At 36.9% G+C, this 23,673-nt stretch overlaps 3 protein-coding genes across 5 annotated transcripts; 2 read left to right on the forward strand and 1 right to left on the reverse strand.

The window, feature by feature from the left end:
- Positions 1-8,275: 8,275 nt before the first annotated feature.
- LOC137712214 (probable 3-hydroxyisobutyrate dehydrogenase-like 2, mitochondrial) lies at positions 8,276-15,040 on the forward strand. Of its 3 annotated transcripts, XR_011065204.1 has the most exons (3): positions 8,276-9,342; positions 14,341-14,415; positions 14,771-15,040. XR_011065204.1 is itself a non-coding variant. In XM_068451331.1 (2 exons), the coding sequence occupies exon 1, from the start codon at positions 8,392-8,394 to the stop codon at positions 9,313-9,315; it is 924 nt and encodes a 307-aa protein (XP_068307432.1). In that variant the 5' UTR covers positions 8,276-8,391; the 3' UTR covers positions 9,316-9,342; positions 12,001-12,171. The 3 variants fall into 3 exon arrangements, 2 of the variants coding, with proteins under 2 accessions (XP_068307432.1, XP_068307435.1); XM_068451331.1 differs by lacking the exons at positions 14,341-14,415; positions 14,771-15,040 and adding an exon at positions 12,001-12,171; XM_068451334.1 differs by lacking the exons at positions 14,341-14,415; positions 14,771-15,040 and adding an exon at positions 11,012-11,094.
- Positions 15,041-17,568: 2,528 nt separating this feature from the next.
- Positions 17,569-19,192, reverse strand: LOC137732082 (probable 3-hydroxyisobutyrate dehydrogenase-like 3, mitochondrial). The gene has a single exon (XM_068471721.1). It carries the CDS (start codon positions 19,106-19,108, stop codon positions 18,179-18,181), a length of 930 nt encoding a protein of 309 aa, XP_068327822.1. The 5' UTR covers positions 19,109-19,192; the 3' UTR covers positions 17,569-18,178.
- A 3,719-nt stretch (positions 19,193-22,911) lies between these two features.
- LOC137718243 (small ribosomal subunit protein eS30z/eS30y/eS30x) lies at positions 22,912-23,618 on the forward strand. The gene is made up of 3 exons (XM_068457759.1): positions 22,912-23,049; positions 23,127-23,264; positions 23,403-23,618. Exons 1-3 carry the CDS (start codon positions 23,046-23,048, stop codon positions 23,447-23,449), a joined length of 189 nt encoding a protein of 62 aa, XP_068313860.1. The 5' UTR covers positions 22,912-23,045; the 3' UTR covers positions 23,450-23,618.
- The last annotated feature ends 55 nt before the right edge of the window (positions 23,619-23,673 follow it).

Here is a 23,673-nt window from a genome sequence, read left to right on the forward strand (position 1 = left end):
GGCAATTCGCTTGGCGCAAAATCCAGTCTTTCATGCAAGAACTAAGCATGTGGATGTACATTACCACTTTATCAGAGAAAAGGTTCTACAAGAAGAGATTGAGATGAGACAGGTCAAGACGAATGATCAAGTTGCGGACTTGTTCACATAAAGTTTGAGTACAGGCAAGCTCGAAATTTTTCGCTGTTTACTCAGCACAGTGCAAAGAATGAGAGCTGACATTGAGGGGGAGTGTTGAGAATCAATGTCAACCCAAAACAATAAGTAATCCATAACTCAATCTAAAGCCCAAGTCCATATCTAGTTTGATGATGTAATTGCTTACAATTGCAAAGTTAGGCAATGTTAGGTATGGTTGAGTGGAAAAAATTAGGTGCAATTAATGGGTTTTGTGTGGTAGTAAATAATCTTAGTTTAATTAAGTGTGTGGTGTAACTTTCATTTGATTTGCTATAAATACCCAAGTCCCCAAGCATTGTATATCATCCAAGGAAAAACAAAGCCTAGAGCTAAATAAGAAAAGTTTTGCTAATTAGTTTGTTTTGTGAGCTTTTTTTAAGAGTGTGCTCTATTTTCTTCTTCTTGGGATCATTAGAGTTATCTTGGATACTCTTCTTATTCAACATCAACTACCTGCTTGATTGCAATTTCGGTAATACATATCCCTCGTATTTGCGTTTGATTTCGAATTTCGGGTCCAATAAGGTCTTGATCATGTATTTGATTTCCCTTTTTACTTAATTGAATTGTTTCAATGGATCGCGTATTTTTGTTGAATCAATTGCTTCTTGTATTCAGCTAGTTTCGACTATCGTCTTTTTTATGACCATCCTATAAGATCGGTCTAGACCTCCTTTCTCGAATTCCAATGGCGTTTTTTTGTTGGCCTGAGAAAATGTTTGGAATAAACTCATAATTGGTACTGTGCTCGAAAAAAAAATTTAATATGGTAATTGTTTTTATTACTGAATGAACAACATGTTATTTGCCTAAAGTAATTTGTCTTGTCAGAATGTCGAATTGGTTCTTGAGATTTCTCGAAACATCTATATCGAAAAAGTTGAAATCCCGCCATAAAACTAATTGACAATATGAGGAATAACTCAACCTCTTATAAGCCCTTGCAAGATTCTCCTTTCACTAATGTGGGACTCTTTTACCTTCACATTCTCACCTGCCCCCTCACATGTGACGAATTTTCAAGCCAAACACGTGGACAACACGAATTAGATGACGTGGAGCACATGTGGCCGTTTGGCTTCACACGTGGGCCAACCTGCTCTGATACCATGAAGAAAGTTGAGGTTCCACCATAAAATCAAGTGGCAATATGGAGAGTAACACAACCTCTTATAAGCCTTTGTAAGATTTATTCTTTCACCAATGTGAAATTGTTTTACCTTCACATCCTTATATGTATTACTAATTTTATTTTATTTTTTTCTCTTAGCCTCTTTTCTTTTACTTATAATTTTTTTTTTCTCTTAGCCTCTTTTCTTTGCGCCTCTCATCTGTTTCATTATCATATATAATTAGTTATTTTAACAAGAGGAAAACAAACGAAAAGTCAAAAAAAAACTTTAATTTTAATGAAAAATGACAAATAAAGTTGTATTGAATAGTACTAAGGAAAGGTAAAAATGTGGCTTTTCGTTAAAAGTGAATAGTACCGGAAATGTTTCGTTAAAGCTTCCTTTAACAAATTGATATGCTCCTAATCTAGTTGTACATCTTTTTTACTTTGTTATGTATGTAAGTACATTGCTGAACTTACCTTACCATTTCGGTACTGCAGTATACTGTGTAGTCGCAGCTGAGGCTATAGGTCGAAAAATTCCTCTTGCCTTCCTCGATCAAATCAAGAAGGATTTAACTGGCCGATTGAGTAGAGGATTAGCTGCACCAACAGTTGCAAATAGTTTGAACAAAGAATATAGGTTCGGCTTTTCTTTTCATTCATTAAATTGATTATGCCTTTCCTTCTCTAAGAGGTGTTGTGATGCCTCAACTTTGGTTGCGATATTATAGGTCCAAACTGAAGGAGCGTATGAGATATACTAAGGTGATAGCTGCTCAAGTCAAAATAGGAAAGGTAAAGGGCATGGTGTGGCCTCTTTTGATTTGATCATTACTCTATTTGGCATCTATTTCGTGTGGTCAATATTGGTCTTATCTTGCCATTTAGTACTATGGTCTAGTGGTATTTCTTTTTATTTATAAGTAAGAGGTCTTAGGTTTGATTCTCGTTAAAGACGAATTTTAACCACATTATTGCTAGACCATTATGAGGTTCCACCCACTTCCTCACTCTTAGTGTAGATAATATCGTTTGTTAAAAAAAAAAAAAAATTATTGGTCTTGTCTTTGATTTTGGTTGACTTGGGCAATGAACTTGTTTAGGTAGCAGGTTGTGTGTTTTCTATTTCGTGTTTTCTCACCTTTAAGTGATTATATAATTGCTAACATATTTATGCGTTGTGCTTTATAGCTTGTTTGTAACTGGTAATCACTTTCAGATCCTACATTTCTGAGTGATCATTGTAGGTTGACGATGATGAGGATGAGGGTGAGGACGAGGATGAGGAAGACGATGAGGACGAGGATGAGGAAGAGGACGAAGATGAGGAAGAGGATAAGAAAGACGACGAGAATGAGGATTAGTGAAAAGTAGATTTGGGGGACAAGGAGTACTGTACTTTTACAGCGCTTAGATCTAGCCTTATTTGCCTATGTAGTCAAGTAGATATGGGAAAATTGAAATGCTGCATGTTCATTGTTTTCAACGATGTGATTTGAATTAATAAGAGAAAACTCTTACGAGCAACATGTTGAAGTATAATCTTGTTTTTGGTCCAATTCAAATACGGGTCCAGCCCAGGTTGAAAAGGCAACACAAGCACAAGAGAAGATTCACGCACGTGTGCTAGACAATTCTAGCAAGGTCGGTGTAGTGCAGGAGCTAGAAATATCTAGCAATATTATAATATAGATTTGTTTGTGGAATAGACTAGAAGTCGGAAATATGTATGGCTATTATGCATATTTTATGTCGGTGAAGCGTATGATCAATGAACTAGAATGTTCTAGCAATGGTTGATGTCGGCAAAGCATGGCTATAAATATAGCATCCGAGTGTAAGCAAAGTTTAAATGTGTTTTCTAGTATGAGTGCTCCTTCTTTCTGTTCTTTCACATAATTGACATTCTCATCAAGTATGTTCCTTGAAGTTATACATTCTCAAGCATAATGTCTAAATTTTTTACAATTATAAAATTATACTTGAGATTTGACATACCTCAAGTTTGAGTGTCCTCTTCCATGATCTCTTATTGAGCTCTTTCCTCTTTCATAGTTATAATGGTTGTTGAAATTCCAACCACGTCCACGTTTGTTACCTCGGCCATGACTTCTTCAATTTTGGCTTTTCTCATTGTTGAGGCTTTCTTCTTTCTTCTTTGGATGGCTTGCTTCTTGAGAAGTTGTTCATCAGTCCCTTGCCTTTTTGTGTTTCTCTTTGTATGCTCGCAATGAACTCATTAATTGCTCTATACTCATTTCTACCAAGTTTTTTTTATTTTTCAACTGTCGCGGCAATGTTCTCAAATTTGGGATCCAACAAGAATAGTCTCTCCTCCATTAAGAGGTGAGTTTGATCAATTAAAAAGAAACAATGAAAAGTTGAAAGATGTTAGGATAATGGATGAGATATTGCACTCGTTAGATCTCAAATTCGAGCACATCATCGTGACAATTGAAGATACAACAAACTTGGTAGAAATTACTATAGAGCAACTAATGGGTTCGTTGCAAGCATACAACGAGAAACACAATAAGAGGTAAAGGACTAATTGATAAACAACTCCTTAAGATACAAATCCATCCAAAAAAGAAAGAAGAAAGCTTGAGAAGCCAAAACAGAAGAAGTCGTAGCTGAGGTTGCGGACTTGGATGTGGTTGGAATTTCAACAACCATAACAACAACGAAAGAGGAGAAAGCTCAACAAGAGGTCGTGGAAGAGGACACTCAAACTTGAGTCGGGCATTATGCTTGGGAATGTAAAACTCTAAAGAACATACTTGATGAGAATGTCAATTATGTGAAAGAAGAAAATGACATTGTGCTACTAGCATGCAAATTCTATGCATTACCAGGCACTTCCAAGCTTTAAAGTGATGATTGGTTCAATAACGAAAGTTGAAAACCCATACATTCAAGGTGGAAACATGGGTGCTTGATAAATGACTTCCTCTGGATGGTAGGTTGTGGTTGACTTGTAGTTGGGTGGCTCTCTCGAGACTGAAGCTCCATGGTAGCCTTGGTAGGTTGGGGCTGACAAGTAGTGAGGTGGCAATCTTCACAAGCATATTGTTATTCGTATGTATAAGACTACGGGGAAGATTCACCGTTTTGGTATATTAAATGTTTCCTATACATAATAGGGTGTTTTGATTCTTTTGTATGTGGTCTAATATTTTAGTAGATAGGATATTAGGTCTTTACACATACGTTTAGGGTTCGAAACTCCCTGCTAGATAAATTTAAGGCTGATTTTGGTTTGGCAACCGAACCGAAAAGTGGTTACCAAGAATATCGGAATAAGAAAAAAAAACTAATCCCAAACCAAAAATTTCGGTTTACTGAAAATCAGTAAGTCCAAAATTATTTCGTTTTTTTTTCGAGTATGAGAAACTCGAAATCCCTTGATCATGCTTCAAACTACAAGAGGATTCAAACACCTATCATCAATAGCCAACTATTGCGAATAAGAAACAAGATATATACCAACTAGGTTACATGGAAATCAAGAATGGAGAACATGTTGATGCTGATTAAACAAAGATGAAGAAGAGTGATGTTTTCTGGAAAAAAAAAAAAAAAAATTGGGTAAATTACAAAAAACTACCTCAACTATTGGTCTTACGACACTATCATACCTCATCTTTTAAAATTGACAATGTCATACCTCATCCTTAGAATTTGGTCTAATGTTATACCTTCCGTTACTTGGTCGTATCTTCTACAGGTTGGATGGGGGGAGGGACAGACGAATTGGGTTTCTTCTTCTTCTTCTTTCTGGGTTGCAGGTTGGGTTGGGGGGGGGGGGGGGGACAGACGAACTGGGTTTCCTTCTTCTTTTTTTTTCTTTTTTTTTTTCCCCTTTCTTCTTCTTTCTGGGTTGCATGTTGGCTTAAGGGGGGAGGGACGAACTGGGTTTCCTTCTTCTTCTTCTTCTTCTTTTTTTCTTTTTTTTTTTATTTATTTTTATTTCTCCTTTCTTCTTCATCTTCTTCTTCTTCTTCTTCTTCTTCTTCCTGGGTTGCAGGTTGGCTTTAGGGGGGGGAAGGACAAACTGGGTTTCCTTCTTCTTTTTTTTTTTTTTTCCCTCTCTCTCTTCTTCTTCTTCTGCAGGTTGGGTTGGGGGAGGGGGGACGGACAAACTGGGCAGGGGAAGAAGATGAAGGGGGAGAAGAGAGAGAGAGAGGGAAGGGACGAACTGAGGGGTTTTTTTTTTTTTTTTTTTAACTTTTCTGTATTATTTTAATATTTAAAACATATTAAATAACTTGTTTTTAGTTTTTAATAATATTTTATTAATTTTTTAATAGAAAGTGGACCCCGAATTAAGCCACGTCAGCATTTAACTGAAAATTTCTTGGCCAAGTAACGGAAGGTATAACATTGAACCAAATTCTAAAGATGAGGGATGACATTGTCAATTTTAAAAGATGAGGTATGATAGTGAGTCCAATAGTTGAGGTAGTTTTTTGTCATTTACCCAAAAAAATCTATAATTTCCTTTTTCAATGATGATGGTAGTTCTGATCAGGAAGTTTGTCAAGAGAAGTTCGATCAAGAAAAATCTGATCATGAGTAGTTCAATCAAGGAAGAATGGTTATGGGTAGTTCAATCAGAGGAATTTTGGTCATGAGTAGTTCAATCAGGAGGGGAATCTGGTTATGAGTAGTTCGATCAGAGGGGTTCTGGTTATGAGAAGTTCGATCAATGGAAGTTTGATCACGAGGAGCAATCTTATTTTGGTATACCTTCTTCATGGTCTAAAGGGAGAGATTGTTGGGTTTTTCCAGCCCATAATGAGTTGTCGTAAGGTTGTTGGGAAATATAGTCTTAAAAGATTAAATTGTTTTTCTAATTGAAGTTGTTTTTGAATTGGAGTGGTTTCTCAATTGGAGTTGGTTACCCAATTGGAGTTGTTTTCCCAACTGAAGTTGTTAATTGAATTTAAATTGTTTATCTATTTAAGTTGTTTACCCAATTGGTGTTGTTTACCCAATTGGAGTTGTTTTCCCAATTTAAATTGTTTACCCAACTTAAGTTGTATTACCAATTGGAGTTAGTTTCTCAATTGGAATGATTCATAACTAGATTTCAACTAGGATTAGTAATACTTATTGAATAAGACCTTTATTGTGTTTGTGTAAAGGGGCTATTGTACTAGTTTTGAATTGGAGCAAAACAATAAGTTGTATGCTATGCAAGGAGCTAGACTGAGACAAGGGAAAAGTGTGTGCAAGAGAAAAGAAAAGAGATAAGAGTGTATCCCATGTTTTTTCAGATTTATCGTCAAATCTTTAATCCTAGAGGCGTGTTAAGATTATATGTTATATTCATTATTGATATAGTGAAAGATTGTTGTTGCCCCGTAAATGTAGGCACATATAGCCGAACCGAGTTAAATCTTGGTGTGATTTGCCTTGGTTTTTTTGTTTTTGATTTCCCAAGTTCGTTTGTTTTTTTCATTCTTATACGCGATATTCACAACATAAGCCACACACAAAATGAGTGCAAAATATTTGATCTCTCAAATATTGTTGATGGTGGTCCTATCATTGATTGGCTGAACGAAATTGAAAGGCTAGCAATTTATGAAGCCACAGCCATTGGTGCGCCTCTCAAGATCAAATCTTCTACACCCATTTTGTGTGTGGCTTTTAACATTGATTAACACATGTTAAATTTATAACAACAAAGTTAAGGAGAGTTAGTAATGACAGATACCGCTAAGAGGCCACACACAAAATACGGGCAGAAGATTTGATCTCAATATTTGAAGATAGAATATAAATTCGACACCAATCAATGCTAAGACCACCACAATCAATAGAAAATAAATATATAAAACCATTAAAGCCAACCAACAAGCAAAGACATAATTTTAAAAAGGATTTTTTCACAAGTACCATCTAAAATTGTAAGCATGTGTGATAATACCACTTGAATTTTCAATTTTTATTTTTTACCACCTGAACTCTCTTAACAGTTGGAATCTACCATCTACATTGTTTTCTATCTATTTAACTATAAAAAAATGTCACATGTAGGGATATTTACACCAATTAACTTCATGAGGGTGGCTAGAATAGCTCCAAAATAATATTATCTTACTCAAATGGTCCTATTGCTTGAGTCAATATGGCGCTAAAATTGGGGTTTGTACTGCCCCAGGTCTGCAATTCCCTCCATAAGAGTTTGAAAATTTAATATTTGAATAAATTAAAGTGAACCACACACTTATTTGCTGACCTACAAAATTTTTTTTGAAAACTCATTGTAAATGAAAGACTAAATTTTTAGATGGTTTTCACTTCAATTCTTCAACAATCCTTGTCAAAATCAAATTCAAAATCAATTTCTCCATTTCTCTTCAGAACCTTACTTCAACATCGTTACAAAAAAAAAATTCTTTTTGCTTTCATACAAATTGATTCCAACAAGCCTTTGAAAGTGAAGTGACAAAAATATATCCCTCCACCTGAGGAGCGCGTAACATGTTCTAACCGCAAAATGAATGGAAGGCGATGGAGTGAGGCGAGGAAATAATGAAATTAACGTAATTATTTTTAAATTAAATTAACAGACATATGTCAAAATATTAGTACACAAAAAAGGAACTGGATCATCTTCGGATTCAAAAAGAATTGAGCTCACTGAGCAATACATCCGGACCATTGAAATTTGATCAAACGGTTACAATTATTATAACTTTTAAAAAGATCCTCTATTTGTAGTCATTCAATCAAATTTTAATAATCCGAATGTATTCCTCAGTTGGCTCAGATCCCTTGAATCCGGAGAATATCCAGTTTCCACAAAAAAGACACAAAACAAGACAGATCAGGAGGCCAACACTTTCTAATTTCATCATACGAATCTCACTCTCAATTGAAGGTTGACACGTGTCCTGAAAAAGTAGCTGAGTCCTTTTTGATTGATCCGATCTTGTCTTCATTCATCGATGTCTCCGAGCACAGGAAGTCTTCCATCAGTTTGTGGGTGAATTATTTACCCACCGGCGAACCATCTGACTCAGCTTCTCAGCTTCTCAGCTTCCATCCTCCGTCCTCCTCAGTCATCATCTCCACAACAACACATGGGAACTCCTTACCCAAACCCCATCTCTCCTACCCGAACCCGCGTGGGCTGGATTGGCATCGGCGTCATGGGCGCCGCCATGGCCACCCGCCTTCTCTCCGCCTGCTACTCCGTCACCGTCTACGCTCGCACTCCTTCCAAAGCTCAACCGCTACAGTTCCTCGGTGCCCAACTCGCCGATTCCCCTTTTCATCTTGCTCAGCTATGCGACGTCGTCTTCACCATGGTGGGACACCCACAAGATGTGCGATCAAATGTCCTCCACCCAGAAACCGGCATTCTCTCCGGCATTAGTCCCAACTCCGTCACCGTCGACATGACTAGCAGTCATCCGGCCCTTGCGCGCGAGATATTCACTGCTGCGCGAGCCAAAAATTGTTGGTCTGTCGATGCGCCGGTGTCGGGTGGCGACATTGGCGCTAGAGAAGGCAAACTCGCCATTCTTGCGGGAGGTGATGCTTCCGTTGTCGAGTGGTTGGCCCCGTTGTTTGACATTTTGGGGAAGGCTACTTATGTGGGGCCTGCCGGTTCTGGCCAGAGTTGCAAGATTGCGAACCAGATTGTAGTGGGAGGGAATTTGCTGGGACTGAGTGAAGGGTTGGTGTTTGCAGAGCAGGCGGGGTTGGATGTGCGGCAGTTTATGGAGGCGGTGAGGGGCGGGGCCGCGGGGTCAATGGTGATGGAGTTGTTTGGGGAGAGGATGATTGGGAGGGACTTCAGGCCTGGTGGGTTTGCTGAGTATATGGTGAAGGATTTGGGAATGGGTGTGGATGTTGTGGAGGAGAGTGAGGATGAGAGGGTGGTGGTGTTGCCTGGTGCTGCATTGTGCAAGCAGTTATATTCCGGCATGGTGGCGAATGGAGACGGGAAGCTTGGAACTCAAGGTCTTATCACTGCCATAGAGAGGCTCAATGGAAAGTGATATGAAATGGTCACCTCAATTTGAAAGGTTTGGACCGAAATCTTTTGAGTTTTACAGATTGTCACAACATCCCTGCTCTTTTTTTCTGTGTATTTTCGTAGCTTTGATCCATGGTACGTACTATCTACTTGTTTTCGTGATTTATCTACGGTATCTTCAAATGTTAGTTTTAGTTCCTAAAGCCTTGAGTAGACCTGGCAAATGGGTCGTATGTGTCGTGTTCGTGTTATTTTCGTGTAACACCTGTTATTTTAATAGGTCGTGTCGTGTCACACTCGTTAAGAACAATATTTTTTTTCTTCTTAAATTTGCACATACCACACATTGCCACATAAATATTACTTCAAAACATTAAAACACATTTGTCGTTTAAGTACTACATCTATACTAAAAAATAAAAGCCTAATAAAGAAACATCCATACACTACTAGTCTATTACAAAATATTAAATGTGCAAAGATATACAAAATGAAAGAGTTTTTGTTTTCAAGGTTGTGAAGTATTTCTCAAAAGTTTAAACATTGTCAATGGTACTCAAAGCTTGCATGTTATTCCTTTTACAAAATCCTCAATTTTCATCGATCATCATGACATAAGATTTTCTGGTATCCACTTGTGTAAATATTTTAAATTGACGATCAAATTAGTTCATTGTATTCATATAGGATCAATGAATGTAGCTGTAAAAAAAAATCATCAAAATCGAAATTAAAATAATCGTTAAATCGTGATTTTTCGTTTATAACCATGGAAAAGTTTTGTCTCATTACTTGATCTTTGAATGTTTGTATTTTGCAATTTTTGGCGTATGTGATCTCGAAGTATATACAAACATGTTTGATGGTTGGATCGTTGAAACTAGTTTCGTAGAATGCGTATCTTATCAAAACAATAGATTCATTAAAACTTAAGAGTTTCATTAAGTATAACATAAGATTTTGTGGCATCCACTAGTGTAAATATTTTAAATTGAAGATCAAGTTCATTCATTGTATTCATATAAGGTCAAGGAGTGTAGTTGTAAAAAATCATCAAAATCGAAGTTAAAATAATTGTTAAATCGTGATTTTTTGTTGATAACCGTCGAAAAGTTTTGTCTCGTTACTTGATATCTGAATGCTTCTTTTTTGTGATTTTTGGCATATGTGATCTCGAAGCATATACGAACATGTTTGACGGTTGGATTGTTGAAACTAGTTTCGTAGAATGCGTATCCCATCAAAACAATAGATTTACTAACACTTAAGAGTTTATTCATACTTTCATTAAGTATAACATAAGATTTTGTGGTATCCACTAGTGTAAATATTTTAAATTGAAGATTGAGTTCATTCATTGTATTCACATAGGGTCAAGGAGTGTAGCTGTAAAAAATCATCAAAATCAATGTTAAAATAACTGTTAAATCGTGATTTTTTTGTTGATAACCGTCGAAAAGTTTTGTCCCGTTACTTGATCTCGGAATGTTTGTTTTTTGTAATTTTTGGTGTATGTGATCTCGAAGTATATACAAACATGTTTGACGGTTTGATCGTTGAAACTAGTTTCGTAGAATGCGTATTCCATCAAAACAATAAATTCACTAACACTTAAGAGTGTATTCATACTTTCATTAAGTATAACATAAGATTTTGTGGTATCCACTAGTGTAAATATTTTAAATTGAAGATCGAATTCATCCATTCTATTTGTGTAGGGTCAAGGAGTGTAGCTGTAAACAATCATCAAAATCGAAGCTAAATAATCGTTAAATCGTGATTTTTCGTTGATAACCGTCGAAAAGTATTGTCCCGTTACTTGATCTCTGAATGTTTGTTTTTTTCAATTTTTGGTGTATACGATTTTGAAGTATATACAAACAAGTTTGACGTTGGATCGTTGAAATTAGTTTTGTAGAATGCATATCCCATCAATCACTAACACTTGAGAATTTATTCATACTTTCATTAAATATAACATAAGATTTTGTGGTATCCACTAGTGTAAATATTTTAAATTGAAGATCAAATTCATTCATTGTATTCATATAGGGTCAATGAGTGTAGCTGTAAAAAATCATCAAAATCAGAGTTAAAATAGCCATTAAATTGTGATTTTTCGTTGATAACCGTTTAAAAGTTTTGTCATGTTTCTTGATCTTTGAATATTTGTTTTTTTCGATTTTTAGCGTATGTGATCTTGAAGCATATACAAACAAGTTTGACGGTTGGATCGTTGAAATTAGTTTCGTAGAATGAGTATCCCATCAAAACGATAGATTCACTAAATTCTCACATCCCGGCCCGGAGTCCACCACATCCCGGGCCCGCTCCATCACCGTAGCACGATATTATCCGTTTTAGGCCTCGACACGCCTCACGATTTTGTTTTTGGGAACTCACACGAGAACTTCCCAGTGGATCGCCCATCCTGAGATTGCTCTCGCGCAATTTTCGCTTAACTTCGGAGTTCCCATGAAACCCGAAACTAGTGAGCTCCCAAAAGGCCTCGTGTTAGGTAGGGATGGGAGTATACATATAAGGATCACTCTTTTGGGCGATGTGAGATCTTACAAGTGTAGCTGTAAAAAATCATCAAAATCGGAGTCAAAATAACCGTTAAATCATGATTTTTCTTTGATAACCGTCGAAAAGTTTTGTCCCGTTACTTGATCTTTGAATGTTTATTTTTTGCGACTTTTTGCAGATGTGATCTCGAAGCATATACAAACAAGTTTGACTCTTAGATCGTTGAAATTAGTTTCGTAGAATTCGTATCTCATCAAGTTCAATGGTGTGTGTATATATATATATTAAGTAGATTTAAATTTATTTATTTTGTATGTATAACACTTAAGAAATTGAATGTTATGTATATTTAAGCCGATCCAATGGTCACCAATTTTTAATATTTAATTTAATATATATATATATATATATATATAAATATATAATTATTATAGTTTTTAGGAGTATAAATTTGTTAAATTAATATATATATATATATATATATATATAAATATTATAGTATTTTTTTTAGGGTTATAAAATTATTAAATTAATATTTTGCTTATTGTGTATCGTGTTACCCACGTGTATACCCGAACCAACTTGTTATCTTAACAGGTGCTTATCAGGTTACCCGATAACGACCCGATTCGTTATCGTGTCAACCCGAACACCAGTTAATTTCGTGTCGTGTTGGGTTATCAAGTCGTGTCATGAATTGCCAGGCCTAGCCTTGAGCTTGGAAAGTGAAGTTGATGGAACTAATAGAACCCCAGTTGATCGCTGTAAGGGTGGAATTTTTTGCCAAATTACCATACCAACCATACTATACCCAAGTTATGCTAAAAAATTTGTACCATTGGTAATGATACAGTATTTGTATCGTACCGTACATTTTTTATACGGTAATGATATTTAAAATCATTAACAGTGATATACCGTATCGTACCACTGCTATTAATATTATATATTTATTTATTTATATATAATTAGGTATTATTATCATTGTATATGCAATTTATATTTTTTTTTCTTAGTCATTTATCCAATCATCTCACCCTCTAACCTCTACTTTCCCAATAAAAAAAACCTAAACCTTCTTACGCTGCGACTCTTCATCTTTTCACTCATCTAGCCACCCACTTCATCTCTGTTGCTCCAGTTCCGGTGACTCTCTTTCCGAAGTCCATCTCATCTTCTCTTTCATCAAATTGGGATGTCTTTCTTAGGGGTGGAAAAAAATACTGAATATCTCAAACCAAACCGAAAATCCCGAAACGTTCAGTACTCAATACCGAACCAAACCGAAATTTTCGGTACGAGAATCGATTTCAAGTTTTTGGTTTTTCAGTATTCTCAAACCGAACTGAAATAAAAATATATATATATATATTATTTAATTTTTAAATATATATTTGAAATTGTAACAGCTGTCGGATTTGGTTGAGATTTAATCTCAATCGTTCAATAGAAATCAAACCCTACACTTACACTCTGTCTCTTCCATCTCTCTCGACTTTTAGTTCTCACTCATTCTCTCTCTCGCGGCTCGCCTCATACTCAAACCCTCACCTCACCACCCTCGTCGCCAATTTGTCTCTTTGTTTTCGAATCTGGCCACACAAGTGACTCACCTAAGCCACATCACACAAGTGACTCACCTGAGTCACATCTCTCTCGATTATCACCTCTCTCTCAATCTCTCTCGACTTCTCATCCCTCACAGAGTCACAGTGGAGGAGCCTTCCTTCACGAATCATAGCCACCGGCGTCGCTCTCCTTCTCAGTCTCCCAGTATTTCTCGATTCCAGTCATCTAGTGCACTGTGCAATTCTCCCCCAAATCAGGTAAAGTTCACAAGCTAATTTAGGGTTTGAATTTTAATTTAGGGTTGGAATTCGAGATTAGGGTTTCTCTTCTGTCACAGACTCACAATTGAAGCACAAATTTGTTAGTGGTTGATATTTCATAGTTCATAGTTGTAGCTATAATTGCATGTCACATTCTGGCCCAGGCCCCCACCACATCCCGGGCTCAACTCCACCGTAGCACAATATTGTCCGCTTTGGACCTTGACCACGCCTTCATGGTTTAGTTTCTGAGAACTTGCACGAGAACTTCCTAGTAGGTCATCCATCTTGGGATTGCTCTCACGCGCTACTTGCTTAACTTCGGAGTTCCAATGGAACCCGAAGCCAGTGAGCTCCCAAAAGGCATCGTGCTAGGTAAAGATGAGAATATACATATAAGGCTTACATGATCCACTCCTCTAGGCGATGTGGGATGTTACATTGCAGCTGCTGAAATGAATTTCGAGAGCTGATGTAAATTGATGAATGGAGTTTAGAATTAACCGTAGGATTTTAGGATGTTTGTAATGCAGCACCATAAATGTATTTATAATTTCTTTAGTTGTTCTTTTATACATGAAGATGTTGAACTAATGAACTATCAAATACCCACATAATTGCACGTCATTAGGTTAAGGAATCTTCAATTGCAATGCTAGATCATATATCTTTCCTCAGTTGTTTTGTAGTTATTTTTGGCCAGGCAGAATTGGGAGTCTGGTAGAAAACATCTCTGCCTCATCGAATTCAACACTTCACTTCTTGTAAGTGCCTCATCGAACGTCTCTGCCTATATAAACAGTACGGTTGCAATAGTTGCTTTGATTATAGTATTTCTTATTTTTCTTAAAAAGTATTTGTTTCTTAAAAATATTAGTTAGATATGAATAAGATGAATTCTCTTTATGAACAGATGACTCTTTAATTGTGTTTCCTTTTTATGAATATATATGAAGCTAGTCCTACGCTTAAGGAGAAAAGAAAATTTTCGATTACATTTTGTACTGTCCTAGTCCTAGTCCTACTTTATTATTGGAATCCTTGTAACAAGAATACACATCCTTTTTTTTTTATGTTGTTGGCTACCTTGTGTATATAACGTTTGCAAATTGACACTAGGAGGTCTTTCACCAACAAGAATGGAGCAACTACAACCATCAACAAGATCAAATGGCCGAAGAGGCCAACAATCTTCATAAACTTTAAGCTTTTCATTTTGCTTTTGGTTTGTAACGTAATTTATTTTGAAACTTTGGTTTGTAACTAATTTTTTTGCTTTTGGGTTTGTTAGGCCATCTCCAACTGAGGGTTGGTCAGATGGCTCATTTTAGTCATCTGGCCCTCAAAGATATTAATATTTTAATGAAAAGTACAGGGTCATATTTGCCTCCACCTCCAACCGAGGGTCAAAGGGCCATAGGGCTCGTTTTAGCCCTACCACACAAAATCGTCTCCAACCGAGGGTCAAAGGGTATAGGGTCAAACATAATTTATTATTTAAATTTAAAAACTACAACAACTTAAATTTAAAAATTACAACGGTAATTGGCCCAAAAAACCAAAAAAATTAGACCTTAAATTGAATGAATGGTTTAGGTATTTATAGGAAGAAAAAAAAAGAATTTAAAAAAAAAAGCCCCAAAAAACCAAAATAAAAAATAAAAAAAATAAATTTTGAATGCAACAGCTAGCTGACTAGCCGTTGTATTCAAATTTTTTTAAAGCAATCCTGCCAGTTATAACCGACAGGAATATATTTAATTTTTAATATAAATATATTCCTGTCAATTATAACTGACAAGATTGCTCTATTTTCTGGCCAGCCCTCCAGCCCTTTAGCCATTTCAGATTCCGTGAAGCCATTCAGATTCCACGAGCCCTCTGGTCTAGTCCTCGGTTGGAGACGGTTTTCGGGCTATTTTCAGCCCTCTGGCCCTCTGGACCCTTCGGTTGGAGATGACCTTACTTCATTTATTTTGAAACCTTGGCTTGTAATTAATTTTTTTGCTTTTGGATTTGTTACTTAATTTATCTTTGTTGCATGCATGTGTAGTAGAATAGGCAGATCAGATTGGCCATTGTGAGTAGGGGATATATGCAAGGATTTTGGTTTGATTTTATTTGTACAGAATAATTTGATCACTTCATTCATGCTTGGGAACTATAGATATGCAGCACATGCAAGTTATTATAGCCCAAAAACTGAAAAGCCCAAAAGCCCAAAATTAATTCGGGATTCCCGATTTGTCCCGAAATCCCAAAACTATTTCGGGATTTCCGAAAATTTAGTTTGGGATTGGTCTTGAAATTGGGAATCCCGAAAATTTCGGTTTGGGAATTGGGACAATGTTTTTGGTTCGGTATCTCATACCGAAACAACCCTAGTCTTTCTCCATGACTTCATCTATCAAGTTAATTTTTGTACAATTTTAAAGAATGTGGAGATGGAATTTAGGAATCTTTGTACTATTTTTATTAGGGATATTGGGTTTCTTCAGCAATTCATCTGTCTATTTACTTCTTGTTTCTTAATTGAATCTCTATAAAATTCTCATAATTAAATAAAAAAGTTTTAGAAACCTAAAGGGAGTGGCTAAAACACGTTTGGACCTTGAATTGGGTTGAAAAAAAAAAAAAAAAAATTGACCCAAAAGAATGGGCCAAAACAAAGTGATAATTACCATTACCATACCATGTCAACCGAACTATTTGGCATGTTGAAATTCGATATACCGAAAATTTGACACGATAATGGTAATAAATTTTGTCATACCAAAAATTTAGTATGATAATTGGTATATGAGTTTTGGTATGGTAATCGTGCCAATGCCATCCCCACTCAGCTGCACTTCAGTATAAACAATCTCGGTCTTTTGTTTGGTGTTTGTGTCCGGTAATAATTTGGATAAAACTGAAAATATCATCGATTCTCTCATTACTGTAGCCTGTTTTGTACAATTGACACTTGCGTTTCTATGTCTAAGTCTAACACCCCTAAACTAACATTCATTGTTTACTTGACAAAACGATATTTTGACAAAACGATAATTTAAGTTAATACTCTAATGTGCGGAAAAGTTAATTCAAACTCAGGTTCAAAGGAATTCAAACTTGGGTACATAAAAAATAAGACATTTATCATAGAATTAGGTATTTCTTTTCTGCGTGAAAATATTATCTAAGCGTGTGTGATTGATTGAAATATGATAAATTTGATCTCCCTTATTTACTAGGTGACATGTTTACTTGAAATGAGCGAAGTCTTAAACTCAAGACCTTGAGTAATAGTGAATGCTCTTAATCAACTGAGCTACTAATTTTTTGCAAAACTAAAAGCAAAAGAAAATATGAACCTTATCAATGGGACTTATTTCCCTAAGATCTTTTGTAGCATGTAGCAAATGCAGTTTTGTTGGATATTTATTAGGGATTGTGGGTTATGGCTTTTTTTTTTTTTTTTAGAGAACTTTAACGAAAAGGTTCCGAAATTATTTATTTTAACAAAAAATTATATTTTTGCACTAAAAGTCAATATTGGTACTATTCATTTTACTCTTTATTTTGTTCTTATCGTTAAAACTCAAAGTTTTCAAGTCATTTTCATTAGTTTTGCTTATTTTTTATGGTTAAAACTCAAAATTTTCAAATCTTTTCATTAGTTTTCCTTATTTTTTATGGTTAAAGGTAAATTTATGGGAGTTTTAACGAAAAGCTCACGGTATTGTTCACTTTAACGAAAAACAACATTTTTACACTAAAAAGTCAATCATGGTACTATTCATTTTACCCTTTATTTTGTCCTTATTATAAAAACTCAAAGTTTTCAAGTCATTTTCATTTGCTTTCTTAAATTTATTACCAATGCAACAAATTTACACAAACAGAACTCCAATTATAAGTGAAGCACCATACAAAATATGGACCCCCAAAGCAACACAAAAAAAGCCAACACAAGCTCTGGAGCCAACAGAAAGACCTAAACAAAGAAACCCTAGCATACTATTGCCGCTGCCGGAGCTCCAACCACCCATTGCAAACCAACACCCTCTGCAAACGCCTGAGATCAAACCAAACAATGCCCAGGATTGAAGGACCACCCATTGCAGACCAACACCCTCTGCAGACTCCTGAGATCACACCAAATAAAGCCCCAGAATTGAAGAACAAGGCTCCCTAGTCCTCCAACAAGCCCCACAAACATCGTTGCCGCAGCTACAAATGAAAGGATGCTAGTGTGAAGAGACATCCAATAAGCAACAATGCCGAAGACAGCAAACACAAGGAAGGTGGTGGTGTGAACACCTGAACTAAAGCTCTACGCACCTTCTGATAAAGTCGTGACAAATCGTGTCAAATAGAGGTCCGAAGGGGAGAGAGTTTACAGGAAGTTGGTGTTATGGCTATGTGGGAAGAATGAGATTATAAGGGCACAAAATTATTATAGATGCTAATCACAAAAGAATCACATTCCCAGATGGCAATTCTTTCCCCAACGGATTACTCAACAAACAACAAAAATATTACAAGTCACTTGCTAATGTTGCCATTGAGCCTGTCAATAACAGAGATAACCCCATGAATGCCAAGCTTCCCATCCCCATTAGCCATCATCGCTGAATACATCTGCTTACTTAACGACGCCCCCGGCAGCACCACCACCCTCCCATCCTCCTCCTCCTCCACCACATCCACTCCCATCCCCAAATCCTTCACCAAGTACTCTGCAAACCCGCCAGGCCTCATGTCCCTCTTTATCATTTTCTCCCCAAACAACTCCATCAGCGTTGACCCCGCCGCCCCTCCTTTCACCGCCTCCAAAAACTGCTTCAAATCCAACCCCGCCCGCTCCGCAAACACCAGCCCTTCACTCAACCCAACCAACCCCACTCCGCCCACGATGTTGTTTCCTATTTTGCAACTCTGACCGCACCCGGCTTCCCTCATGTAGGTAACATTTCCCATGATGTCAAACAACGGCGTCAACCACTTCACAACTCCGGCATCTCCGCTGGCAAATATTCCAAGTTTTCCCTCCCTAGCACCCACGTCCGCCCCAGAAACTAGGGCATCCACAGCCCAGCAATCTCTGGCGCGCACGGCAGCAGATATCTCTCGTGCCATGGAGGGTAGATTGGTAGTCATATCCACCGTGACACCATTCGGGTTTAGGCCCGAAAGGACGCCGTTTGTCTCCAAGATAACTTGTCGAAAATCCGGCGGGTGTCCCACAATGGTGAAAACAACGTCGCAGGATTTTGCAACTTCAATCGGGGATTCGGCGAGGTGGGCGCCCTGGGATTGGAGTGAGAGGGCTTTGGACGGAGTGCGAGCGTAGATGGTGAGGAAGTAGCCGGCGGAGAGGAGGCGGGAGGCCATGGCTGCACCCATTAAGCCAATACCGATCCACCCGATCTGGGTTTGGGCAGGAGTGATGGGGTTCGGGTAAGGGGTTCCCATGAGCAGAGGAAATCAAGGAAGGTGGCAGCGGAGGCGGAATCCGGTGGTGCTGCAGCGCAATCTGCGAATCTGATGAAAGATCAAAGACTTAGAGCAACTCCAACCCGTGGTAAATGGCTCGGCACCAAGTGAAGAAAATGGCCCGGCACCAAGTGAATCAGCTCCAGCCCGGAAAACAGGCTGGCACCCAGCCCAAAATGGACAGACCCAGAGGCCAGTCCGTTTCCCTGGCGCGTGCACAACACGCGCGAGTCCAGGCGAGTAGCCGATAGCATCTGCAGGCGGTGGGGCCCGCGTGCAGGGCAAGTTGAGTCCGTCTGTCAAAGGGCTACGTGGCCCTCCTCAAAGCCGTTGGATTTCCAACGGCTAGTTTTTGTAGGCCGTTGGAATTCCAACGGTAAAAAAAATTTTAATTTCACTTTTAAATTGGACCGTCCGATCACAGATCAACGGTCCACGTGTTTTTCACCAAAAATTTTAAAATAAAAAATAAAAAAAAAGGCTCAACGGTCAGAAATTTGACCGTTGGCCACGTGGCAGCGTGTTGGCTGTTGGATTTGATTATTTTTCAAATCCAACGGTCCAGATTAATTACAACATTAAAATTTATTAAAAATTGTCAAAAAAAATTTAAAAAATACAGAAAAATTTTAAAAAATTAATTTTTTTTTTCTATAAATACCTAACCCTCATCTTCCACCTTACACCACATTTCAATATTTTCTACACTTTCTACACTTTCTACATTTGAATATTTTGTACACTTTAAGAGAAAAAAATGACTTCGTGGAAGCTCAGTGAAGATGTTACGTTGTGTGAATGTTGGGTTCGCACTACTCATGACCCGATTACGGGTAATGAGATGGATAAGCGAGAAATGTGGAGTAAAATTACGAAATCGTTTTGCGATGTACATGGAAAAGATGCCAAATCTAGTCAAGGTCTTCAAGGTCATTGGAAAAAACTCAACGCATCCTTTACTTGTTGGAAAAACGCCCTCTCTCATGCTTCTGGTAATCTGCGTAGTGGGACAAGTTTAGCGGATGAGGTAACAATATTTTTATTTATTTATATGCATTCCACCCACATCAATATTTTAATTTATTTAATTTCTTATGTAATTTTTATGTAATATGCATTCCATACCCATCAATATTTTATGTAATTTCTTATGTAATTTATATGCATTCCACGTCCATCAATATTTTAATTTATTTATTTGTGTTACATCCGTATTTTTTAATACTATCTTATCCCACATTTGTATAGACACTACAAGCACAAGCATTCTACAATGCAAAGAACCATAACAAATCATTCAACAAATGGGAATGTTGGCAAATTGTCAAAGATTGCCCTAGATACAAAATTGTGGCAACCGGTCCAGAAGTTGTCATGCACGGTATGGGTCTACACAGTTCGTCAGAAGCAGACACAGCCAAACAAGAAGCCAACACATTTGAAGACACGGAAAGGACGCCTGAACAAGTGCCAGAGACCCAACCGACTCGTCAGTCCCTCAGGCCTCAAGGTAAAAAGGCATCAAATAAAAAAGGTAGTTCTTCCAAAAATGACTGGGTGCCAGCACATAATGACACGTGGCGTGACGAGATTGGTTAAAAATCCTAACCGAAATTAAAACTTTTATTTATTTATTATTTTATAAAAAAATTATTTAATATTTTAAATGGACTGGGTGCCAGCGCATTTTGTAGGGGTGGAGATCGTTTGTGCCAGCGCATTTTTAGACTAGGTGCCAGCACATTTTTTTTGGGTGGAGATGCTTTGGCTTATTACTGTTCATTGAGTCTATTACTGTTCAATTAAGTGGATAAATGAGCTGGGTGCTGGCGCAAAGTGGATAGGGGTGGAGTTGCTCTTAATGAACATTAGGAGGAAAAGGATGGGAATCTTGGGATGGGATTAAACTAATCAGGAGAGGAGACATGATAATCATATAATAATTTCTCCCCACGAAATTCTAGTGTTTGGTTTGATCGGTGCGAATATAAAATCAAGGTAACAAAGCTCGTGCGTTGCGGAGGAATTTTTTCAAAAGGCGCTTGATATTCAAATGGTTGCTTCACGCGCCTTAAGTAACGACTCACGTCAAAATATAATACTTTGTCTGTTTATATTGACATACAGTGTAACGTATTTGTACCTTACTTTACTGAACATGGGCGGAATTTCAACAGGCACATCTTGTGTTTGCTTTTGAATCTTTATTTTTTTTACATATTATTCTCATTAGGTGATATGAGCAACTTTACAAAAATCACATACTTGATACTTTATGTTGTTTCAAATTTCATTGATTTTGTACATCAAAGTTACATGACTCAGTATTTGAAAAATAAAATAAAAAATCTCATGTGTTGTGGTCCTCTAAACTCGCTAAAAACCATTAAATTAGACAGCAATTAGAAATGCGTAATATTAGTATTACAAAGATATTTAAGAGCGATTTTCAAGTAACTATTTATAAAACTTCATTTACAAATCTGTCGTACGTTTGCAATACCCTTCATCTAACATTTGCAGACCTACTGATTTGGCATCATCCTCTTGAAACTTTTAAATCTCTCATCCATATATCCGCCTAAACGTTAATGTTATTAGGGTTTTATTTAATTGAGATTTCAAAAGATTTTAACAGATTTATAAAGTTTGTAGGATCTTTTCTATTTGGATTTTTGAAGAATTGGGGAAAAAGTTTAAAAATTCATGAGTTTGTAGAAGTCTGGGTATTTAATTAGAATTTTAGGGGTATTCAATAAAAAAAATTTAAAGACTTTATTAAAACCATAGAAATTGGTGTGTGTATATAAGCAAAAGATTTAACAAAATTTATTAAAATTCATTTTCAATCATGATTCTAAATGAGTAATAAAGTCTTAAGTGTATTGCTAACGAAGTTTGGTTGAATTGTTACAGATCGTTTCCTTCGTGAGACCAAATTATACGTTCAAGTCTCGTTGCTAGTAATTTTCTTTAATGGGCTATTTGAAGAAACAAAAAAAGAGTTAAGATCCCATTTCTAGGTCCTCAAATAGATTTGTGGCATGCTCTAATTCTGGGACAGGATAGCCTCCCTCTAAACCTTTTTGTACCGAAAAAAAAAAAACTTTTCATAAACTTTGTCTTCGCCTTGAGGTTATGAAGGAATTCACTAAAAATTCAGCGATATATACTCAAAATCTATATAGAAAATAGAGGAAGTTGTAGCAATGGTTAACTCAATTGGAGTAATGTTTGTCAATTAAAAATCTATGATCATTGGTCTATTAACTCATCATAACGGATCCTTTTCGTCAACTTCTGTAGAACATTCATCAAAATGAGTCATATGTCACGCATGTGAAGCTGAATCAAAGGGCAAATATGGAAACCAAATGAGAAAAATTGTAGCATGGTCGTTTAACTTTAACTGAATTAGAGAAATAGTCCCTTAACTTTAATCCAACTGGAGTAATGGTCCATCAACTTTAATCTAATTGTAGCAATGGTCCTTCCAAATCCAAAGTGACACATTTTGAAGGAATTCTGATAGAGTTGGCGAAAAAAATTATAGTTGCACATTTGAATGAGTTAAGAACCAGTGATTATGAATTTTCAGTTAAGTAACTATTACTCCAATTAAATTAAATTTGAGAAATTATTTCTACAATTTTCTCTAGAAAATATGAAAGTGCATAAAATATAATAGATTACTGAACTTTTTATTTATTTATCAATAATAGGTACACTAAATAGGTGAAATACAAAGGGCATAATTGGAAATTTGTGGTTCACATGGTGGCAAATGCTGTAAATTGGTACGAATATCTCCACCAAAACCCTAATTGCGAAGAGAGGCGCGATAAACAGACGCACACAGAACGCTTCCGTCGTCTCCAGTCTCTCCGCCGGCAAATAGCAGCATCTGCAATCAGCCATGGGTATTTGATTCAGTTTTACTGTCTACGTGTTTTCGCGATATCTGATTGGTCGTTGACGGTGAGTGAGTGCTGTGCAGGTAAGGTTCACGGGTCGCTCGCGCGTGCCGGGAAGGTCAGGGGTCAGACCCCGAAGGTTGCCAAGCAAGACAAGAAGAAGAAGCCCAGAGGCCGCGCCCACAAGCGCTTGCAGTACAACCGGAGGTTCGTCACCGCCGGTAAGCTCAGCTCATCCCTCTGCTCACTTCCTCAGTTTAATTATACTTGATTTTTCTGAATTAGGGTTTCTTTGGATTTGGGAACAAAAGGGTTGATAATTTGGATGGCTCTGATTGTAATTTTGATTGGATTTGCAGTTGTTGGATTCGGGAAGAAGAGGGGGCCTAATTCTTCTGAGAAGTAAGGTTGCTTTGTGGGGACTTTTTACTGTTTTCTTATAAGCCATTAGTTTCATTTGAAGTTTCAGATTATGGTTTGACATTATCTACTGGTTCTGTTTCGTCGTTCTAAATCGAAGTATGTTTTGATTTCCGGATTGGTAAATGCTTATTAATATCTGCTACTTTTGAGTCTTTGAGTACGTGATCGTTCGATATTGTTAGTAATTTAAGTTTTGATCTGCTTATG

The sequence above is a fragment of the Pyrus communis genome, chromosome 1 (genome assembly GCF_963583255.1).
Source record: "Pyrus communis chromosome 1, drPyrComm1.1, whole genome shotgun sequence".
NCBI classification, from domain to species: Eukaryota; Viridiplantae; Streptophyta; class Magnoliopsida; order Rosales; family Rosaceae; genus Pyrus; species Pyrus communis.

Bases quoted from the DNA above. Each gene is read 5' to 3' on its own strand.
- LOC137712214 (XM_068451331.1), top strand. From the start codon at position 8,392: ATGGGAACTCCTTACCCAAACCCCATCTCTCCTACCCGAACCCGCGTG.
- LOC137732082 (XM_068471721.1), bottom strand. From the start codon at position 19,108: ATGGGAACCCCTTACCCGAACCCCATCACTCCTGCCCAAACCCAGATC.
- LOC137718243 (XM_068457759.1), top strand. The intron at 23,265-23,402 runs GTAAGCTCAGCT...TTGGATTTGCAG, and splicing joins CCGGAGGTTCGTCACCGCCG to TTGTTGGATTCGGGAAGAAG.